The following is a 19,203-nucleotide window of genomic DNA, read 5'->3' as shown; positions in this document are numbered from 1 at the left end:
TTGTAAAATTTTGTATTAAAATAAAAACTATATTATGCAGTTGTACGTCGAAATATACTTGGTGTGTACTTAAGGAATACTTGACGAAATTTTGGACAAAGTAACGGACAGGAAGGAGGAATGCAAGAAGGAAAGCATAAATTGCGGTGCATGGAGCAAAACAGAGGCCAAAGCTCGAGCGAAGACCGAGATTCGGTGAAAGCGTGCCGCATAATCTGCATGTACACGTTTCCCGTTAATTTGCACGCCGTATTAGCGTACATTATCAACCGGCTGTTTTATTTCCCTTTTGCATTATTTATCACCTGTTGCATCGCGTATCTCGAACAATGAACGGACGCGTTTAGAAAATTCAATGTGTTACGATGTTAAGTGCACGATTGTCTTCGACCTTTTTCTCTTGGTACTTACAAAAAAGATGATAACATAATTAAGACAGCGGGTAAAAAACAACGAACATTTACAATGAAAAAAATTCTGGAGTAAGTTATGGTTGTTTTGGTATATTTATTGATTTTCGACATCCCGCTTCTGTTTACAGATACTCATAGGGATAATCCATATTTCCCAATTCGTGAGGTACACAATTTTCTCGTAAACTAACGTCATCAGGTACAGTTTATCTAATCTCAATCAATACGTCTTATCGCCGTCGTACTAAGGTTATCGTAAATATTTTCGGAGTCTTGGAAGATCTTGCAAGATAAAGGTTTCCTCTCCGCTTGAAAAATCGGTAATTTTACGATCGAACAAAGATTGGACAATACGTCGATAATATCGAAAAGTGAAATGGAACTGCGCTATTCGCTTTCTGTGCATTAGACTTTCAATCGATCACTGTGTATTCTATACTATATTCTAAATTATACAATGTATTATATACTACTTCTATTGTATGCTGCATTGCGTATTAAACTCTCTATAATAGAGAGCATGTGGTGTCGCATGTAGTGTACGATGCATTATACATCATATCGCTATCATATAGTGTATGATGCATTATACACTATATATGATACCACATACTCTCTGTTGTAGAGAATGTAATATGCAATACGTTGTACGTTACATCCTACATTACACGCTACACCATGTACTCTACGTTATACATTATGCTCTATACATCGTAGTTTGTACACGTGGAACAGTATATACTGTGCTCTGTCTATTTTATCTTACATTGTAATTTACACTATACACTATATACTATTACACCATACTTTGTACACTGCACTACGTCATAAACAATACGTGAACGCTGTTGATTCATCGAACGTGACGAGTATGTCAACTCTGAACGTTACTCCAAGAATGACAAGAAAAATGGTAAAAAGTAGTGGACGAAAACGACCAATACGTTGTTGAATAGTTTACTATTGGCTCACCCGATATGTACCCGTTAACGCGTCAGACACTGGTGACTTGTGTGTCGCGGCACTTTAAATGCATTCGAACGATTACAAAGGAAATATAGCGTGGTATGACCCAACCACCATTACGAAATGAAACTTTGAGGATAGGGGAGGAGGGGGATGGATAGAAAATTTTAGCTACGGGTCTTTCGCAGTTTCCGAAACGTTTCTAAAGAACTTCGTATACAACAGACTAAATTTTGCATATGGGGACTGTGCGAACTCGGCTGTGGTCGTTGTAATAGTCACTGTCACCGAGTAGCCGAGGTTAAATAGAGACATGGAGCCCCGTATCATCCTCTATCTGGGATGTCCGATGAAAAATTACGCATCGATGAATCATCATCGGTGCCCATTTTTCATGGGATGAGGTCAATGTCGCTATTAGTCTCGCCTACACGGCTGTTGAAAAAAACAACAACGACGACGACGAAGATTTCATTCGTGTCGCCCCGAATGAAATCTTCGTCGTCCTCGTCGTTGTTTTTTTCAACTCTCGATGACGACAGCCACTATTCCAACGACGACAGCCGTGTTCGCAGTGTCCGCATAGGCTGAATTTAGTACGTCGTATAAGAAGTTATTTATTAATACTACGGAAACTAGGAAAGACCCGTAGCGAAAATGTCTATCCTTCCTCCTCCCTGCCCTATCCTCAAAATTTCATATGACGGTGGTTGGGGAACCACCTTTCCACGGGTAGAAAGTAATCGAATATCGTTACTACGGATGATGAATCTGCAACCACATATCAAATCACTGACAACCGTTTATTCTCCTTTACAGGTACTTTTGAAGCTACAACGATGTCGTTAAGCAAGGAAGAACGAATTCGGAAGATTTACAGCGAGAATTTTAACTGAGTAGGATCTTAGGGAACCTAAAGGGATAGGGCCTGTGACGTTAGCCTCTTTCCTTTCTCAGTTTTCCCCTCTTCGGAGATCTCACTAAGATAGAAGTCACGTTGTGCATCTACTGGATGTCTTTCCAAGTAGGGAAAACCATATGATGCGCTTACCTTTCTGATTTTAGAAGGGGAAAAGCAGCAAATATTTCGGGACTGAATTTCTCCTATTTGGGAAGACATCCAGCAGATGCACAACGAGACTTCTGACTCAGTGAGACCTCGGAAGAGGGGAAGACCAGTGCAGGAAAGAAGGCTGACGTCACAGGTCCTGTTCCTATAGGCTCCCTAAGATCTACCGAGTTAGAATTCTCGCTGTATACCTACCGAATCTGTTCTTCCTTTTTTAACATCGTTCAAGCTTCAGAAGTACCTGTAAAGAGGAAGAAACAGTTGTCAGTGTTTTGGTTTATGAAACAATTGTTCGTTAGGAAATTTCCCTCGGTACACGCTACTCTTCCTTGGGGAAAAAGGCTACGATGACAATATAAATATTAATTTAGAACTTTGCTGTAACATTTCACGAGGCATACTTTTCCTTAGGGAAGACTAGCTCCGCATTCATGTCGTTCAGAGAATCTAACTCGTCAACAGCGTGCAGCGTCGAAAAGGGTTAACTCGAATGTTCTGAAACGTCTCAGTTCGATCAAAAGTCTGTATTCCAATTACGAAACCGTAGGACGTCTAATAAGAAGAAGAGTTGGAAGGAGGAAGAATCGAAATGTCCGCGCAGTTCCTGAAGATTTCCTGTGGCCCACAGCCCAAAGCGGTACTGCCATCGTCGCACACGCCCCAGTTGTTGCCGGTTCTGTAATGCCATCGGAGCACACAGTGTTCGCAGGTGAAATTCTCTGGCAGTTGAATCGGGATGACGAATTTCGCTTTATTATGCGGCACTTTTGCCTCGTAGGAACCGTCTGCCAACTGCAGCGGGTGTTCCGCGAAGCATTCTTCGGTCTCCACGTGGTGCTCGTTCATCAGTTGACACAGATGGAACGTGAAGCTTCCCAGATGATTGGCGGTTAATTGCACCGTCGCGTTAATGAGTTCGCCTGGGCGGTACCTGATGAAAATATGGAAGTTTGGAGTCGATGCTCTTCGTAATTCTACATGGAAATGTCAGGAATGGTGCGAATACGAATGTCGATCGAATCAATTACCCGGGTGATCTCGAATGGGCACTCGTTTCAAGAGAGTCGCAAGAAATGCTTTGTCTTTGGAAGATTTGAACTTACTTCTTGACGATGATTCCAAGTCCAAAGATTCCACCGTTCTCGTTCGGTCTGGGTCGAGGAAGAGCATAGTTGTCCCCGCACTCGCCACATTTTCCACCGTTTTCTTCCACTAGAACCTGCAATATATTAACACAAAATTCGCATTTCACTTTTCGAATCTCTTTACTGAACGGAATGAACTGCAACAACCGAAAAGCAAGAAGCCACAGTTCTTCAAGTTAGTCAAAACTTTTATCAAGTTGCATCGAGGTCTCGAATTATTAAAACTACTGCATCCTGAACGACACTGTCGCGAAAAGTTCACCAATCCCGACAGAAATTATCCAAGAGATACAATCGCACCTTATACAAAATGCAAAATTTGCAGGACTCTGATCAATTAATGGTACTCACATGGAAACCGCCGCAGAAAACCTCGTTGTCGTTGTAATTGACACCGACGGGAAAACCTTGTCGCCAGGCGCTGCTCCTGCTGACAGGATCCAACATCATCCCGTGTCCATGGATCTCCCGTAGGGAGATTCCCACAAAGCAAGCGATCAGAAATAATTTCGCGAATGCCATGATCGATCCCTTTAGTTATCGGTTCGATCAACACAATAAAAGTGACACATTCCTAACTACTATATATAGGGCATCTCCTCCTGTCGCAAAATTCGTTTCATAGTAACAGAATTAATCGGAACGGTGTTTATCTTATCGCGAGCAGTACTAAACGTGAACACATCGTTGACAATCTTGGATGATATCATTACTCGTATATCTATTTCGGTTTTTTGTGTTCACAAAAAGATTATCGATTGATCAAGATATCGATCGTAGAAGGCCGGGGTCTTGCGTACGACCATTTATCTTTTCGGTACTCACCTGGAAGAGCGGAGATAAATGAAAAAACGTATTTTCTGAATTTATAATTCTTAGGACTTTATAGTATTTTATGTTCTGACACCCTTAGATTTCAGTATCTTTACATATTTTTATTTTCGGATTATATTTCTAGTAATCTGTACATTTATATCCTTCAATTTTTGTGTCTTTACATCTTCAAGTAAATCCCAACATCTCTAGGTGTATTTCTGTACTCTTGATCTACAGTACTCTTGCCTTCTTAGTTAATAATGGCGTTACACGAGCCACAATGAATTGAGCTATAACGAATTCTGGCTACTATGTAATTCCTCGTTTTTGTCGAATTTGTTAAAGCAGAACGCGATAGAAAACTGTTCTACAACAAATTCGATACCAAAGTTTGACACGATGTATGAATAATGACTAACTTAAATGTTAAACTGATTTCTCAGCTGTGTTTAATTAATCACACATCAGTTTCGAAGTATCAGCTGTCGTTTTCAATGCCTTCGAATTCAGGTTGTTGACGAAGAAACGATTACAAGGAAATGGATACACGAGTTTGTTTCGTTGAAAAATCAATACTTCTGAAAATTCCTTCATCGAGCGGTATGAAAGTGCAATTTTTTGAAATCGGAGAGATAAATGCGGCAAGTACTTTCACAATCTCTTTTTATCTCTTATCGAACGTAATTAAGATCTTTTATCAGGTGTTATGGGACGCTGATTGTCGATCAATAAGCAATAACAGAGATCTATTACAGATTATTAACTTATTACAAAATTGTATTCTCCGCTGTTATCGGATTTTTCCGAAACAGGTACAAGAGTTCTTATCGATTCGGAGAAAACAGTTGTAGTTCATTTTTTAAGTTTTCCGCAATTCTCCAATAAACTTTTAATCCGGAGAAATATCTCCTAGCAATTAACGAAGACTCTCGAACTTCTTTGTACAACAGATTAAAATAATGAAAGCGTCGATCTAATATTTAGAAAACTCGAACAAAGTTATACGATTAAAATTTAATTTAATTTTCCGTTGTCTCAACAATTTGTAATTAATAAATTATTAACTACTTACCTGTCCAACAATCGATAAAGCAGAGAAGTTAATTACTAACTGTCAGAAAGGTACGCTGTTCGCGGACCAACATTAGCAGTAGGTAAAATATAAGTCTTAACAACACTATTATTTACTATTTCAACAATGTGGAATAGAAAAAAATATTGCAACAATTATTGTAAAATTGAAATTAAAGTTAAAATTTATAATTATCATACAATATCATACAAAAGTGTAAAGACTATAGAAAAGTTTGCTACCAGAGGGCATCATAGAACGATCGGTATTTCTGTATATGGGACACGAAGTCATAAAATGATATGCAACTTCCTGCCATGTAGTACGTACGTAAGCACATACCAAATAGATACAAAAATATGAAGAATGAATTTAAACGAATTTCAATAATCTGAAAAAATACTATTGACTCTAATATAAATCGATGCGAGAACGCTTTAGAGAACGATAGAAAAAAAAGTGTTCAGAACAAAAATTATTAGTCAGAAATAAAACACCTGTTACTCCGATCAATGTTTTCCCTTTACAAGTTTGCTCAATTTTCAACGTAAAAATTTGATAGTCGCAATTGACCCATTCTGGTTCGCGTTATTACGCGTGTGGTCAGCGCCGAATCCGGTCAGGACAATTAAATCCTTTTGAAAAGAGAAATAAAATTCGTTTCAACATCCTGACAGTTTTTCCCGTTCGTGTCTTCGAAATAAAAGTACCGTCGGGCATGCACATATTTACAGTACCTTCTGTAAGAGAAAAAACGGATGGCCAGCCAGGTCCAGCAAAGTCGATCACCGACGACGAATCGATAAATAATTCGAACAGGGTGCACGACAAACAGACTTTCGAATTCGTACGGACTTCATCTAAATTTCAAGCGTTCAACCCTCATAAATCGCCAACTCGATCCTTCAAGAGGAAATCGACGACGTTCCTGCTGGAAAAGCGTTTCCCGCGATTCTCTGTGGATTGGTCCGGGTAAAAAGGTCCAGATGAAAAGGTCGAACGTTGCACGAACCAATAAAACTGATATTCGCGTTAACCTCTTCGGGAATGAATTTAACTTGAACTCGTTCGAAAGGAATTTTACTGTTTTCGGTTTGGAAATATTAGAATTGGGATTTTGGGAATTTCGGGACGTCAGGATTTGAAGACTTTGGACCTCTTGAATCCTCGAGACTTCGGAGAATAATTGCGAGCGCTTTAAATCCTAAACAGCGTAGAAAGCATCGCAGCGACCAAAGATTCGATTCCGTGTGTTTTATCAATACGCCATAAATTCGGTAAAATGTATTCTTGGATGGATGTATTCGAGGTAAATATAATCGCAAAGAAATGAATATTTCAAACCAGATATGTTTCTTCTTTATTTGGGAACATCGTAGGGAACGTTTATTTGCAATAATGTTTATAACTTTGTTAAGCATGTTTAAATTGAAAAAAAGAAGGTAGAAATTATATGTACACACGAATGTTAATATCCCTGAAGAGGTTAACATTTTCGGTCATGTTTTATCTACACACACATCAACATATAGTCGCTGGTCCAATCGAGAATTATATTTCAAGTGATATGCCACATATTCAGTCTCTCTTTATCGTTCTTTTATTCTTTTCATCGGTCAATTAACATATTGCCCTCGTTACAGTACGGTTAGTCCCGCTCTTTAACGCGCTGACTGCCACCAAATTCGTCCGACATCAAACGCTTCGAATATTGCTAGAATTACTTTGACAATTTGGAGTAGCAAGTTGAAACGGGTTAAAAAATTGATTCGCGTGTCAAAGCAAAGTCAATCAACGCGTCGAATGCCAGACTAACTTCTTTACAACGTAGGATGTTTTCCTTGTCTTCGGAATATTGTCATCGATTCTTCTTTTGCCTGCTATTTATCGATGCTGTTTCAAGCGAACGAAGAGACGATCGATTTAACGCGTTAAAAGTCGGTGGGATCTTTTCATATTACTTTCGCTTTAAATCATCGAGAACGTTTTCGATATTTCGTCGATCGTTAGGGTTAAAAAAGGTCCGACTTGTGACGCGTTAGGGGCACTCAAAGGTTTCCTAGAATTGGACGGCCATGTAGGCCGTGACCGACAATTTCAGTCCCGTAGAAAAAATATTCGCTCAATTTCCTACTAAACTTTCCACGCTGCGAAGTTACCATCTTCCTCTTTCGCGAAAGCCCGTACGCTAGCCCCGTAATAGTGCACTATGATTTCCCTTCTGATTCCCTCTCTCTCTCCGTGAACGGGAATTACATTTTGCGAATTAATTCGGTCGATCGAATTAATCCGACCCATAATCGGGATGATTAATTAGTTACGATTATCCTTCCTAATGGATCGTACGAGAAATGTAAATGAGTTTTTGATCGCGTACGTGAGCATGTACTGTGCGGACCTTTGATCCTCGCAGGATTCTCGACGTATACGTCGCGTCAAAGTACAAATGGATCGTGTAATTTGCGATACTGTTTTATGTTCGTGGAAGAATGCGAGTCTACGATTTGGAAATAGAATATAACTTACTTGAAGAGAAGACTTTTAGTGCCGACCGATTTGACATAGTTTTGCAAAAGAAAAGTATTCGATGTTGGTTCGAAGAGAGAGTCGATTTAAAAATGATCAAGTTTCTCGGGCAAAGGAGGTATAATAGAACTTAGGCAAATACGAATAAATTTGAAAGGAAGAGAAACGCAAAAGGAGCGTTCGAAACTTGAGCAAAAGTTGTTCCTAGTAACAATTCGTGTCTGGAAAGTTTCCTACTCAAAGGGTTAATTAGCTTTGTGAAAAAGAACCGGTTGCTAGTTTATTCCGTGCTATTTATCCTGGGCTCGTAGAACGTCTCGCGCCTAAACGAGCAACCCCTTATTCCAGCGACAGAATGAACTGTCTCGTTGTCGACCCTCTTTTCTACTCCGACAAAAAAACCACCACCCTCTCCGTATTTCGCATGTTTCTCCTCGAAACACGGCGCTGGCAAACCTTTTCTTTCCGTCCAATGTCTCTCTTTCTAATTCGTTTCGCTTCGTTATTAAACAATTAGTAACAGAGAAACTTGGAAAATTCGAATACAAAATTTAACGAAGAACGACTCTGGAAGTTGAGAGATCGGGGACGCGGAAATTTGGGAATTTCAGAATTCCGGGGTAGAAGGAGAGACTTGGGAATTTAGGGATTTGGGAATTTGAATATTTAGGAATCTGGAGGTGTTTGGAATCTCGAGAGCTCGCGAAACTTGGAAGTTCCAGAACTTGGAAGTTTGGGAATTTGGATCTTTGGATAGTTAGAACCGCACTTAAGATTTAAAAATTTGCAAATTTAAAAATTCCCAAATCTTTAAGTAAAACTCCTTATATTACCATTCTCTCAATATTATAATCTCCGTCAGTATTCCCGAAAAATCAAGTATTCTTTATCTTGAAAACGATGAAGTTTTAACCGTTCATGTAAAAATAAGATTAGATTTCCGAGTGGAGTGTTCTCGACTTTGATCTTGAACGGGATATTCACTGGATCGAGATAAAAATTCGTAATCGAAATCGAATACGCTTGGTTAGAGCGGTAGGGTAAGATTCGCTAAACCGGAAATAAGGGAGGACTAACAAGAGAAAGAGGAGCGTATGGAATCGAAAGATCCAAGCATCGCTGGTTGCGGGAAGTCGACTTTACTTCGATGACCATTGAATAAACCGCAAGAAAAGATTTCCGGGTTAAACCTTTTGTGCAACGAAGTCGAACAAACCGGAAAATAATATTATATTCTTAGGTTTTCCTGTATTTTTCTTCCCCATTTCGCGCGAACTAAAAGCGAAACTCGCGTAGCTACGAAATCGGTAGAAAATCGAAGTGTACTTTAGAATAGAATAGAAGCAAATTATAAATTTGCACTGTAAAAGTGCACGTTATTCGGGTGTACAGAAAAGCACCTATCGCGGCAATTGTTTTTAACGTTCGGATTATTATTGTTATAAAATGTGTTCGGCAGACAATACTTATCCGATCCACAGTACGCCATAAAATTTGCGCTTCGTACAATCCGACTAGTAGATAAACAAATAAATCTTCCGTATCCCGATTGTTCCCATTTTTCTTTTTATTTATTCATTATTTTAAATAAAATTCTTGTATCATCGATACGATCTCGTTCACACGCCCACGTACGCTTCAAAAATACAACGTTACATCGACGAATAACACTCTAATCTAATATGGCACCGATTACATTCGATTAAAAAATCAACAATCGTATCGAAGATGCACGAACGAAATAGAAAGCTAGAGTCGGAGGATTAAACGAGCGGAACAAAGTAATCGAGGATATATTCAACGAAAGCTCGGAGGGATAACGAGTTTACTCTCGGGTACACGTGATGGGAGGACAAAAAGAGATTATTCCATGACGTGGATCAAATTATAAAGCGCAGACTGGTGACAGGCTTCGGTGCACCTTGGCAGGGGGCCAGAGACTCGTTGGAAATTGCTCGGAGACTTCGCGTAGTAGCCTATTGTCGATCGAACAGAGACCGGTACTCGTCGGGCAACCTCGTACATCTACGGTTAACTTCCGATCTATTTCATCGAGATCGCGCGTCGATTCGTCTCCGAAAGGTCGTTACTGTTCCCCGTTCCCATCACCGATCGTCGCTGCATCCCCGTCGACGTCGAGTTCCTCGGAATCATGGACGTCGTCTCCGTGCTCGCGTTCGTCGACGTTAATCGCTTCTGTAAGCAGAACGTCAAGCATCATTTCGGAATCTTCGAATTTACGAATTTTGTCCGATGCATTTCTTTCTATCACCGTCGGCAACCAAATTATTCGGATGACTTCTCACTCTGTATACAGCGCATGTTAATACGTATAATAAAACGCGTTGAAGGGGGCGAAACGTTCTAAAACGAAAGTGCAGGATAAGAGAATTGCGCGATAACCGTTTAGGAAGTCGTGAACCGCGGAAGTATAAAGCGTTGAAAGATTTAGCATCGATAGAAGGTAAAATTTGCGAAGATACGATCGGAAAGTAACGAGGATGCTTTATGTCGAGCACGCTCGTGGCGCGGTGAAGTTTCGCAATCAGTCGTAGGATCACGTAAGGTTCACCGGCGGAAGGGAAGCGTCGCTTGCTTCCGGTCGAGCTGCGGCAGCTCAACCAAGTCCAAGCACGTGCTCGTCAACGGATCCCGGAAATTGCGGCACGTAAAAGCACCGCGATGCCCGGGATTACTTCCAATTCGAACGTCTTTCCTGCTGTATCGCTCCTTTGCACGTTCTGCACGATCTTAACACGTTTCGAATCAACGACACACCGTATGCATCTTGTACCGTTCGCGCGATAAACGATGTACCGTCAATCGATACTCGCCGGTTCATATTCGAAGCCTTTATCGATCGTTCGTGTCGCTCAAATTTCGACGACCGTTCGTTTAAAAGCGATCGCGTTTCGAATTCGAATGACCGTCCTCTCCAGACTCCGTTTTATTATTCCATTTGCGAGAGCTCAGCGATTTGCGGAACTTTTGTAATTTAACTTTTAATTAGTCCGATGCGTTTCTATATTATTAACCTATATACCGGTTACATCGGTTTCTCGTCGAACTCGAAGACTTTAATTTACCTTCCGAGAGTTGTTCGCAAAAACCGATTAATTGGCCGAAAGAAATTGTCGCGGGAAAGCACGCGAGGCCACGGGAAATAAAGAACAAAGCTCAACGAGTCGACGAATTAACGGCTAAGAAAGTCCGTGGACGGGTTCGGTACGCTTTGAACCACAATTCACCGTGATTTACTCGCACGTTCCGCGTGGCTAGTTGTCGGGAAACTTTTATACACGATCCGACCAGCGGATCCAATTCCAGGGAAACTTTCGTTGCCGTAACTCGATGGAAGAAACGGTGCAATCGAGTCGATTCATAGCATTCCAGGGACACCTCCAAAGAATCCGCCCGATGTGATCAACTTTTGGATTTCTTCCTTTCTATTTATTACCTTCGTCGTTGGTCAAAATCTTTACGGAAGCCATTCGTTTTCCGTTCAACCGAAGTACGAAAACAGATTTGCTGTTTCGTTTTATCGAATCAAGATACTTATATAATCTTTCTGAAGCGTTAGAACTTCACCTACGATTTACAATGCAATATTTGATCGCGTTTAAAACTCGAGAATTTGCGGCTACGAAAATTTACACTTGTGACGTTATCGAAAGGAAGATTACGCCGCAGCCGAGTGTACATACATTAAAACTAATGAAATTGCACGAGTGTCGCCGGCAATCCATTCTGTATGAATTCAATTAAACACCAAGGAACATCTGCATCGGGAAACCATTTTCCCTGTCCCGTTCGGATAGATCGTAAGAATCATTTGTCGGGATCATGGACGGAATTTAATAAGCTCACCTCGGCCTCGTTCTCTTTGTAAGCCCAGAAGTCAATTTGTCTGAGTGCTTCCAGCTGATTCTCCAGCGGATCCGTGGCGTTGCTTTTCGTCGAGGCGGTCCTCAGTCCGGAATCCTTCTTCCAGGCGTAAATGGGTCGTTCCAGTTCCACCTGAACTTGATTGCTCGACCGTTCTTGCTCTTCCTGCCTGCCGTTCTCGTTCCTCTCCTCTTCGTTCTTCCGCCACTCGTTTCCGGTATACTTCGGCGAAGACACCGCGGACACCGCGACGAAGGCGTTTTTGGACTTGGACGAATTCGCGTCCGACGTGGTCCCCGGTTTGGAGATGGGCATGGCCGTCACTCTGTGATACGCGAATTGCTTCCATTTAGCCGGCCAAGTACCCGTGGAGCTAGACTTCCCGTAATTCCATTCGTCGTTCATCTTCTGCTGCCACGGCGTCAGATCGTTGCTTTTCGATCCCCAGCCATTCTGCTCGTTCGATTTCCTGCTCCAAGCGTCCACGGAATCTTCCTCCTTGGTCTTCGAGGTCCACGGGTCTCCGTTGAACTTGGAGCCGTCGTCGTTGATCTTCGACGTCCAGGACTCGTTGCCTTTGGTCGACCAGGAGCCACCGTTGTTGCCACGGGATGGCCAGGAATCGTTGTCTCCCGTCTTGGATATCCAGGACGAGGACTCCGGTTTCGACGACCACTCTCCTTTCGCCTTCCAGGAGTCGGGACTGTTCGACTTCGATGTCCAACCATCGGTATCCTTCGTTTTGGCAAACCAGGAGCCCTTGTTAGATTTTCCTGGCCAGAGGTCCAGAGGTACGTTCGCGTGATCCATCCAGGAATCGTTCTTCTCCCAAGATCCCTTGTTCGACCTGGCTTTTGGCCACCTTCGAGGACCAATGTCGTCCGAGGATTCCAGCGGTTTGATTTGATAGGGTTTCCAGGTGGACTGGTCGGCTGCCATCACCCATGCACCGACCGACTGGATCTTGGGCAAGGTAGCGTCTTCGGACCAAGAATTTTTACCCTCGTATTTTCTTCTCCAAGCACCGGAGTCGTCAGCCTGTACGTCCTCGGATTTCATCCAGTCCTTGGAGCTTTTATCGGCCAGCATCGTCCAGGGTTTGCCAGAGTTGCTGGATCTTCCCTTGTTATCGCTGAAATTGTTTCTCTCGTCGTTGGATTTGTACTTTGAAACTTCGGTCCGAAGTATCTCTTCGCTCTTGACCGAATCCTTCGCGAACAGTCTGTTCTGCTTGTCCTCCTTCAGCTTTCGCTCCGCGCTCGATTTCTCGACTTCGTCCTTGGACCAAGCTGCACCGTTCTGCTTATCCAAGCCCAGTTTTTTCACCAAATCGGCATTCGGATTGTACGACTTTCCGTTTTCGTCTTTGGGCCACGGTTTCGCGCCGGGAAGCTTGTGGGGCCAGGTAGCCGGGTCCGAGGTCAAGCTGTTCCAAGTCTTCATCGTGATCTGAGGTAGCACCACCTTCTCCTTCGACTCTTTGGATCTGGTCAACTCGGAACGATTCTTGCTCTTCTCCCACGTGCCGTTCGGTTGTTCGCGATCGTACACCTTCGCCGGTCTGTCGACCTGCTGCCAGTAAGGAGGCATCTTCATGGGCTTCTCTTGAGGCCAGGGTCTTTCTCTGTCCCAAGAATGCTGCGCTCGCTGTTCCTCCCAGATTTTCGCGGCTTCCGCTTCTTCGTCCGGCTCGTATTCGTTGCCGTAGGGTGACCAGTAGCTTTTCTCGAGAGGCAAATAGCTGGCGCGCTGTGGCCAATACTTGGGGTCAGGCTGAGGCTGCCTCCAAGGCCACTTGTCGTAAGCTACCGGTATCATAGGACGTTCCTCGGCTTTCCACGGCGCGTTGTATCTCAGGATGTCCGGCCAGCTCTTGCTCAACGAGAAGTCGCGACCCTCGTAGTCTTGACCGCGGCCGAAAGTGTCCACCGGCATACTCGAATCGCTTTGATAGTCCTCTTCGTGTCTGTGCAGGAACTCGTGGGAACCCGGAGGTAACTGATTGTATCTCGGTTGATGATACGGCACGTCGTAATCCGGTATGCGTTCTGGGTCTGCAACAATGATCATACGATTATTTCGTTTACAGAGTTCCTCGTGATCGTGCTCTTTGCTACTTTCGTATCTTCCTGCCTTACGCATTCGCGATACGGCTTAGTCCTATGGGCTAAATTACGATCGGAAGCAAGAATTCCTAATACGTCAACGTACCTGCAGGTCTGTCGTAGACGTTCACGAATTCACCGTGTGGCTCGATACGACCAACCTGACGAGATCCTACGTTACCGAACCGCATCAGCCTTTGATCAGCAAGTTCCCCGACGTCTTCGGTTATCGTAGCTTTTCTGTCGGACGGGAACGACTTTAGATTGCTCTTCGGTTTGCTCCTTTCGATCAGATCTCGAATAGAAGACAAGGTTCTAGGACTTTGCGGAACGGAGTGGCGAGTATTCGTCGTCTTTTCAGTCTGTTCCTGCCACGGCGGAGCAAAGAGCCTTTCCGCGACGAGGCGCCATTGAACGGGCGTCGTTTGCCACGGCGTCTCTGTGGTGGTCAACAAAGGAGGCGTTGCTGGTACCGGCGTCAACGTGGTCGTCGAGAAACGATGCTTCGGCTTCTTTTTCTTCTTCTTCAACTTCTTACGGGACTTTCTCGAGTCCTCGCGAGCTTGTGGCGTGTCCGGGAACAATGTGGACGACGATTCGTAGCTGCGTTTGGACGGCTCTATGGCGTTCTTCGAGAGATTCAAGTCGTTCTCGGTATTTACTGCGACAACAAAATAAAATGGTGATTATTCTCGAAACTCGAGTATCCTTTCGTACGAGTTTAATATTTATTTGGAAAGAATATTCTTTCTATCGATACGCAACCTCCTACGTAATTATTTGTAATAAAATTGTTCGTTTGTCCGTAAATGAAATGTACGAGAACCGTCGCCGTGAGAAATTACTACAAAAATTTAACGCGATACGCGTATGTTGCATTATTTTTATTTAGAAAAAATAGTGTCACTCGAAGCTGGTACTCGCGAGCGGCGTTCATCCATCAACGCCAGCAAGTGGCCATTATTAAAGCGGCATTGTTCCCGTAATGGAGATTAAGATAGTCTCTGTGTGCGAAGCGCTTTACCTACTGGCTCACTTGTTCCCGAATTATTCACTGTCTCTGTATACATAATCCACCTCGAGTAATCTCGAGTAACGTGAATTATTTACGGAACGAAAAGCTGCAATTAATATTTTAAAAGCACAATATTTTAATCTAGGTCCCTCTTCGTTCCGCGTGCTATTCTTGGAGTCTGCGCGCAGCATTACGAATTTAAACAGTTCAAATTCGTGAACTGTTGTCGCACAGTGTAACGGTATTAAACAAGAGTCTATCCGCTCGATTACAAATGCGGTCATCTTCTTTGTTTCCAGTTAATTCGATTAGTCCGGCGCAAAAAGGAAAAAGCAGCCGGACCCAGGGGCGGGTTAACGTATTGTTCGTGCGAGCAGGAGGCAATCGAATGAGGGAACGGAAGGAAAAAAAAGAGGGTCGAGGGATGGGTAGGTGGATGCGAGCGAAGAGCATCACCTCTAGGGCGAATTACATTGATTTTCACGTTACACTGGCGGACTAATTGTCAGAGAGGCAATTACAGTGAACAATAATGCAGACACTATCTATCTAATCGACCTATTGTGAGGCTTTATTGGATTCCCGAGTCGACTGGAACGCGATTAACAGCACGGCTATCCTCTTTCCACGACTGCTTTTCTCCATTCAAACACTCCGATCGAACCTTTGCGAGCACTCTGCTCGGAATCTCACCTGCGGATGGATCGTCGCTTTGGTGCAAGTACTCCTACGTTTCGATAAGTAAAACTGTTTCAGCTTTTTCGAGGAACAATCGTTTATTTTCGTTCTACGTTCGCTTAAGCTAATCCACCGATTTAAATTAGACTAGTTAGGTTTCGCAGTTAACTGGTAACAGTAAGATTCTCGAGAGAAGTTTCTTGGTACGGAATTGATTCCGAATTGTGTCGCGGACCTTTCGTGCGACTACACCGTATGATTACGGCGGAACCTCGTCAATATGGTTGAGAATTAACGAGGACCGAACTATGTATTTACTCAAATATCAATTGCAAACTATGGTTTCATAGTTTCGTACATCCTCAACTCCTCAATTTCTCACTCGATCACTTTCTGCTTTAAGATATAGACGATGTTACTTACGGAGAAGTTGCTGCACCCGTTCCCATCGATTCGGATTCTCTGCTAGTTTCACCAAAAGCTTCAACACGTTCTCCGCTAAAGCATCCTTCTCAGCCTAGTTAACAATACATCCATAAATTGTACGTACATCTCATAAATGAATTACCGAGTATCGCGGCGTTCATGGCTTTTGCATCCTCCTTAATCGTACCGAAATTATATCTAAGAAAAGGACTTTGAAGTCTGACCGTCTATTTTCGTGGAAAAATTCCTCGACGCTAGATATTTTCGCCGGTGTTTAAAAAACCGATCGACATTTATGACGGTACGAAAACCGAATTTTATGAATATTCGGAATGTAACGGAAGCGCTGAAAGCAAAAAACATTCAGCGGAAATCATCGTTCTTTCGTTGAAGTTCCAACGGAAAACGCGGTTTAATATTCGAAACGCGGTAGAGGATTCATTTCGTGAAACAAAAATGTAAAAAGTATAAAAAGACGCGGCGGTACATCCACGGAACGTGTTAATCGACGAACGTGAACGAAATTAACAAAATCGGTGCAAATGAACACGAACGAAACTCGCTAATGAACGTTCTCGCGTGGCGCGGTTTCGAAACGGCGACTCAAGCGTGAGAATTTTTCTTCGTTCCGCGCGGCCGGCTCGAGTTTTCCCCTCGTTTTTCCGCTCGAACGTGTTTCGCGAAATGTGCACGCTACCGCGTCGCCGGAAACTTCCCGACCCACGTGACTCGACGATCATTAACGACCCTGGAGTCGCGAGAAGCGTCAAATGCACGCTACGTTGCTTCCGCGAATTGGGAATATTCGTTGCCGTCGTTGTACAACTCCGACTCGGTCCACTTCGACGTCCCATTCACGAATCTCGATATCGATTTATTAGACGAGTAGCTTTTCACGGTTCGACCTCTTTCAATACCGTGCTGCTTCTATTTCGTTCGAAAGAGGGGCATCCAACTGATTTATCGATGGACCGCTAGACCCTCGTTAAATTACCGCACGCGGGGCTGTAACGACGGGGGGTTCTCGCGATCGGGGTTGAAACGATTTTTTTCCTCGGTGCCTGGCCATCGATGGCCGATCGCGAACGGCCATTTGCGCAACCGGCTATGCAAAGCGTAGAGAGGCGAAGAAGGGGGAACGATGGAATATCGGGATACCGAGAGTAACGTCGAAGTGTCGGGGTGCAAACAGCGACGATGTGGAACGTGACAATGCGGGGCGTGACGACGCCATGTCGAAATACGAGGATACCGAGCGTAACTGTACGAAGCGTAGATCCTTATGGGCCACGATGTTGTTACAACGTATCGGTGTACTTGGAACTTCCTACAAAGGTAGTAACATAACGCAGCGCGATGCACGAGAACAGTGCTCTCGAATTACGCAGTTGCCGAGCTAATTTTAATTTCATATCGCGACGAAGACAGTCGCGCACGAGGGAGGTAGCGGACATGGAACACTCGTCAAAAGCGGAGCATAGTTGACGAGCAAAGATAACAGGACGAAAGGGTAGTAAGCGAATTTGCGCTTAAAAGCGTGCTCTCGGTGACGACGGATCCGTCGCGTTCTTCCGGCGCGGCGTCGCAAAGACGTCTCCACACTTTTTTCCCATTATCGTGCCATTATCGTGCCACCTAGCTGGCACGCTTATCGCCACGGGTTTCTAGCCCGCACAAAAGAGGAGCATTCTCACAACTAATTCAATATCCTTCGCGCGAATACCGTATGCAGTCACGGCCGCCCTCAATTGTCGCGGCTATTGAATTAGCTCCAGCGAGTAAGGGGAGACAGAGTGGGAAAAAAGGTCCGAGAGACTGGAGCACTCAACGGCAGGAAGAAAAGGAATTACTTTCACCGGACAGATGAGGAAGAAAGATGACAGACGGAATCGAGAAATTCTCGTTCGCGTGGCACAGAGGGAATTTTTAAATAGGAAGAAGTCGCGGTACGTGCAGTCCTCTTGGCAAGAGACGGGAGAATACACGGTGAAATAATAAAAAAAAAGATCTTATCGACGGAGATGCTTCGAACTAATCCTGAATTATTTTCACTCGAGTGCCGAGATAAAATATTCACGACGAAGGAAGTTTATTAGCGGAGTTTGTAGAAAAAGTACGATACTTAAACGCGAAAGTACGCGTTCAATTTTCGAAGAACGCTAGCATTTTTCGCGACAAGTGCTATGGCTAATTTACACGAACTCGCAAATTTGAGGAATTCGGGTAAACGATTGTTAGAACGTCTCTGGTTCGTAATACAAACTGTTCGAATTAACGCGATGTCTGTCCATTAATCAAGCGGTGGAAAGATGGTAATTTCTTACAAGCCCATTTAAGTTTCATCAAGAAGGTGTGGTTAGCTGAATCCAGGGCAAAAACGTTTCTTATTCGCGGATCCAATTGTCGTGGCAATTACAGGAGCGGTGGTTGAGGCATCGCGTTAAGAATATCGAATTAACTGGCAGGATGAGTCCTTTGTAGCCGGGCTTGTCGGTTGAGAAATGACGATAATGAAACCTGGTTTGATCCTTTTCCTCGCGGACCGTATCAAAGCACCTCGTGCAATTTTCTTCGGGAATATTTCGAAGGAAGCTCCGGAGCACGGAAAATGCGATCCTCGAATTATCCTCGCTAGGATTGCTGAGCGCGTACGAACTCTGCAGATCTGTCTTGGGGCATTAGTTAATTATTCCGCAGCGGTAAAAAGAAATTCGTTCGAAAATGATTACGGATTTTGAGAAAAATTCCATCGCACCGGATAATAAATTACTTCGGTCGAGGTAATGCTTCTTCGACGGAAGAGAAGAGCCTTCGGACGAAATACAATTATAGTAGTCCACGCTCTTTCGCGAAAATTTCGCGTTACACAATACACGGTGTCAAGGAATCTTGGTGTTTCGTGTGTGCGAGACAGAAACAAATAGTTCCGACCCGTTCCCGTCGAAGGAAGGAAAGGAGCATTGTCTCTTCTCGCGATAAAAGAAAACTTGTCGGTGGTTAACCGGCTCGAAAACTGGGCTAACATTTATCATTCTACCCCAAGGTTTTATTTCCCCGATCGTTCCACGAACAATATTCTCCTTTCTA

The 19,203-nt window shown here is 43.5% G+C and overlaps 2 protein-coding genes across 6 annotated transcripts in view; both read right to left on the bottom strand.

The window, feature by feature from the left end:
- Positions 1 to 461: 461 nt before the first annotated feature.
- Positions 462 to 6,665, bottom strand: LOC143265321 (uncharacterized). The gene is made up of 3 exons (XM_076536756.1): positions 3,945 to 6,665; positions 3,552 to 3,667; positions 462 to 3,379 (listed from the first exon to the last, which is right to left on the bottom strand). Exons 1-3 carry the CDS (start codon positions 4,113 to 4,115, stop codon positions 3,001 to 3,003), a joined length of 666 nt encoding a protein of 221 aa, XP_076392871.1. The 5' UTR covers positions 4,116 to 6,665; the 3' UTR covers positions 462 to 3,000.
- A 150-nt stretch (positions 6,666 to 6,815) lies between these two features.
- The window catches only part of LOC100876062 (uncharacterized), a 91,341-nt gene continuing 78,953 nt past the window's right edge, over positions 6,816 to 19,203 (bottom strand). For all 5 annotated transcript variants that reach the window (XM_076536722.1, XM_012294689.2, XM_076536724.1 and 2 more), the window contains 4 exons: positions 16,114 to 16,207; positions 14,104 to 14,658; positions 11,875 to 13,946; positions 6,816 to 10,203 (listed from right to left, as the gene is read on the bottom strand). In XM_076536722.1, the coding sequence (XP_076392837.1) occupies positions 10,051 to 10,203; positions 11,875 to 13,946; positions 14,104 to 14,658; positions 16,114 to 16,207 (2,874 nt within the window). In that variant the 3' untranslated portion in view covers positions 6,816 to 10,050. The remainder of the gene's footprint in view (positions 10,204 to 11,874; positions 13,947 to 14,103; positions 14,659 to 16,113; positions 16,208 to 19,203) is intronic.

Source organism: Megachile rotundata, chromosome 10 (assembly GCF_050947335.1).
Source record: "Megachile rotundata isolate GNS110a chromosome 10, iyMegRotu1, whole genome shotgun sequence".
NCBI lineage: Eukaryota > Metazoa > Arthropoda > Insecta > Hymenoptera > Megachilidae > Megachile > Megachile rotundata.
The sequence above is the reverse complement of the archived record's forward strand: the minus strand, read 5'-3'. Positions and strand labels throughout refer to the sequence as shown.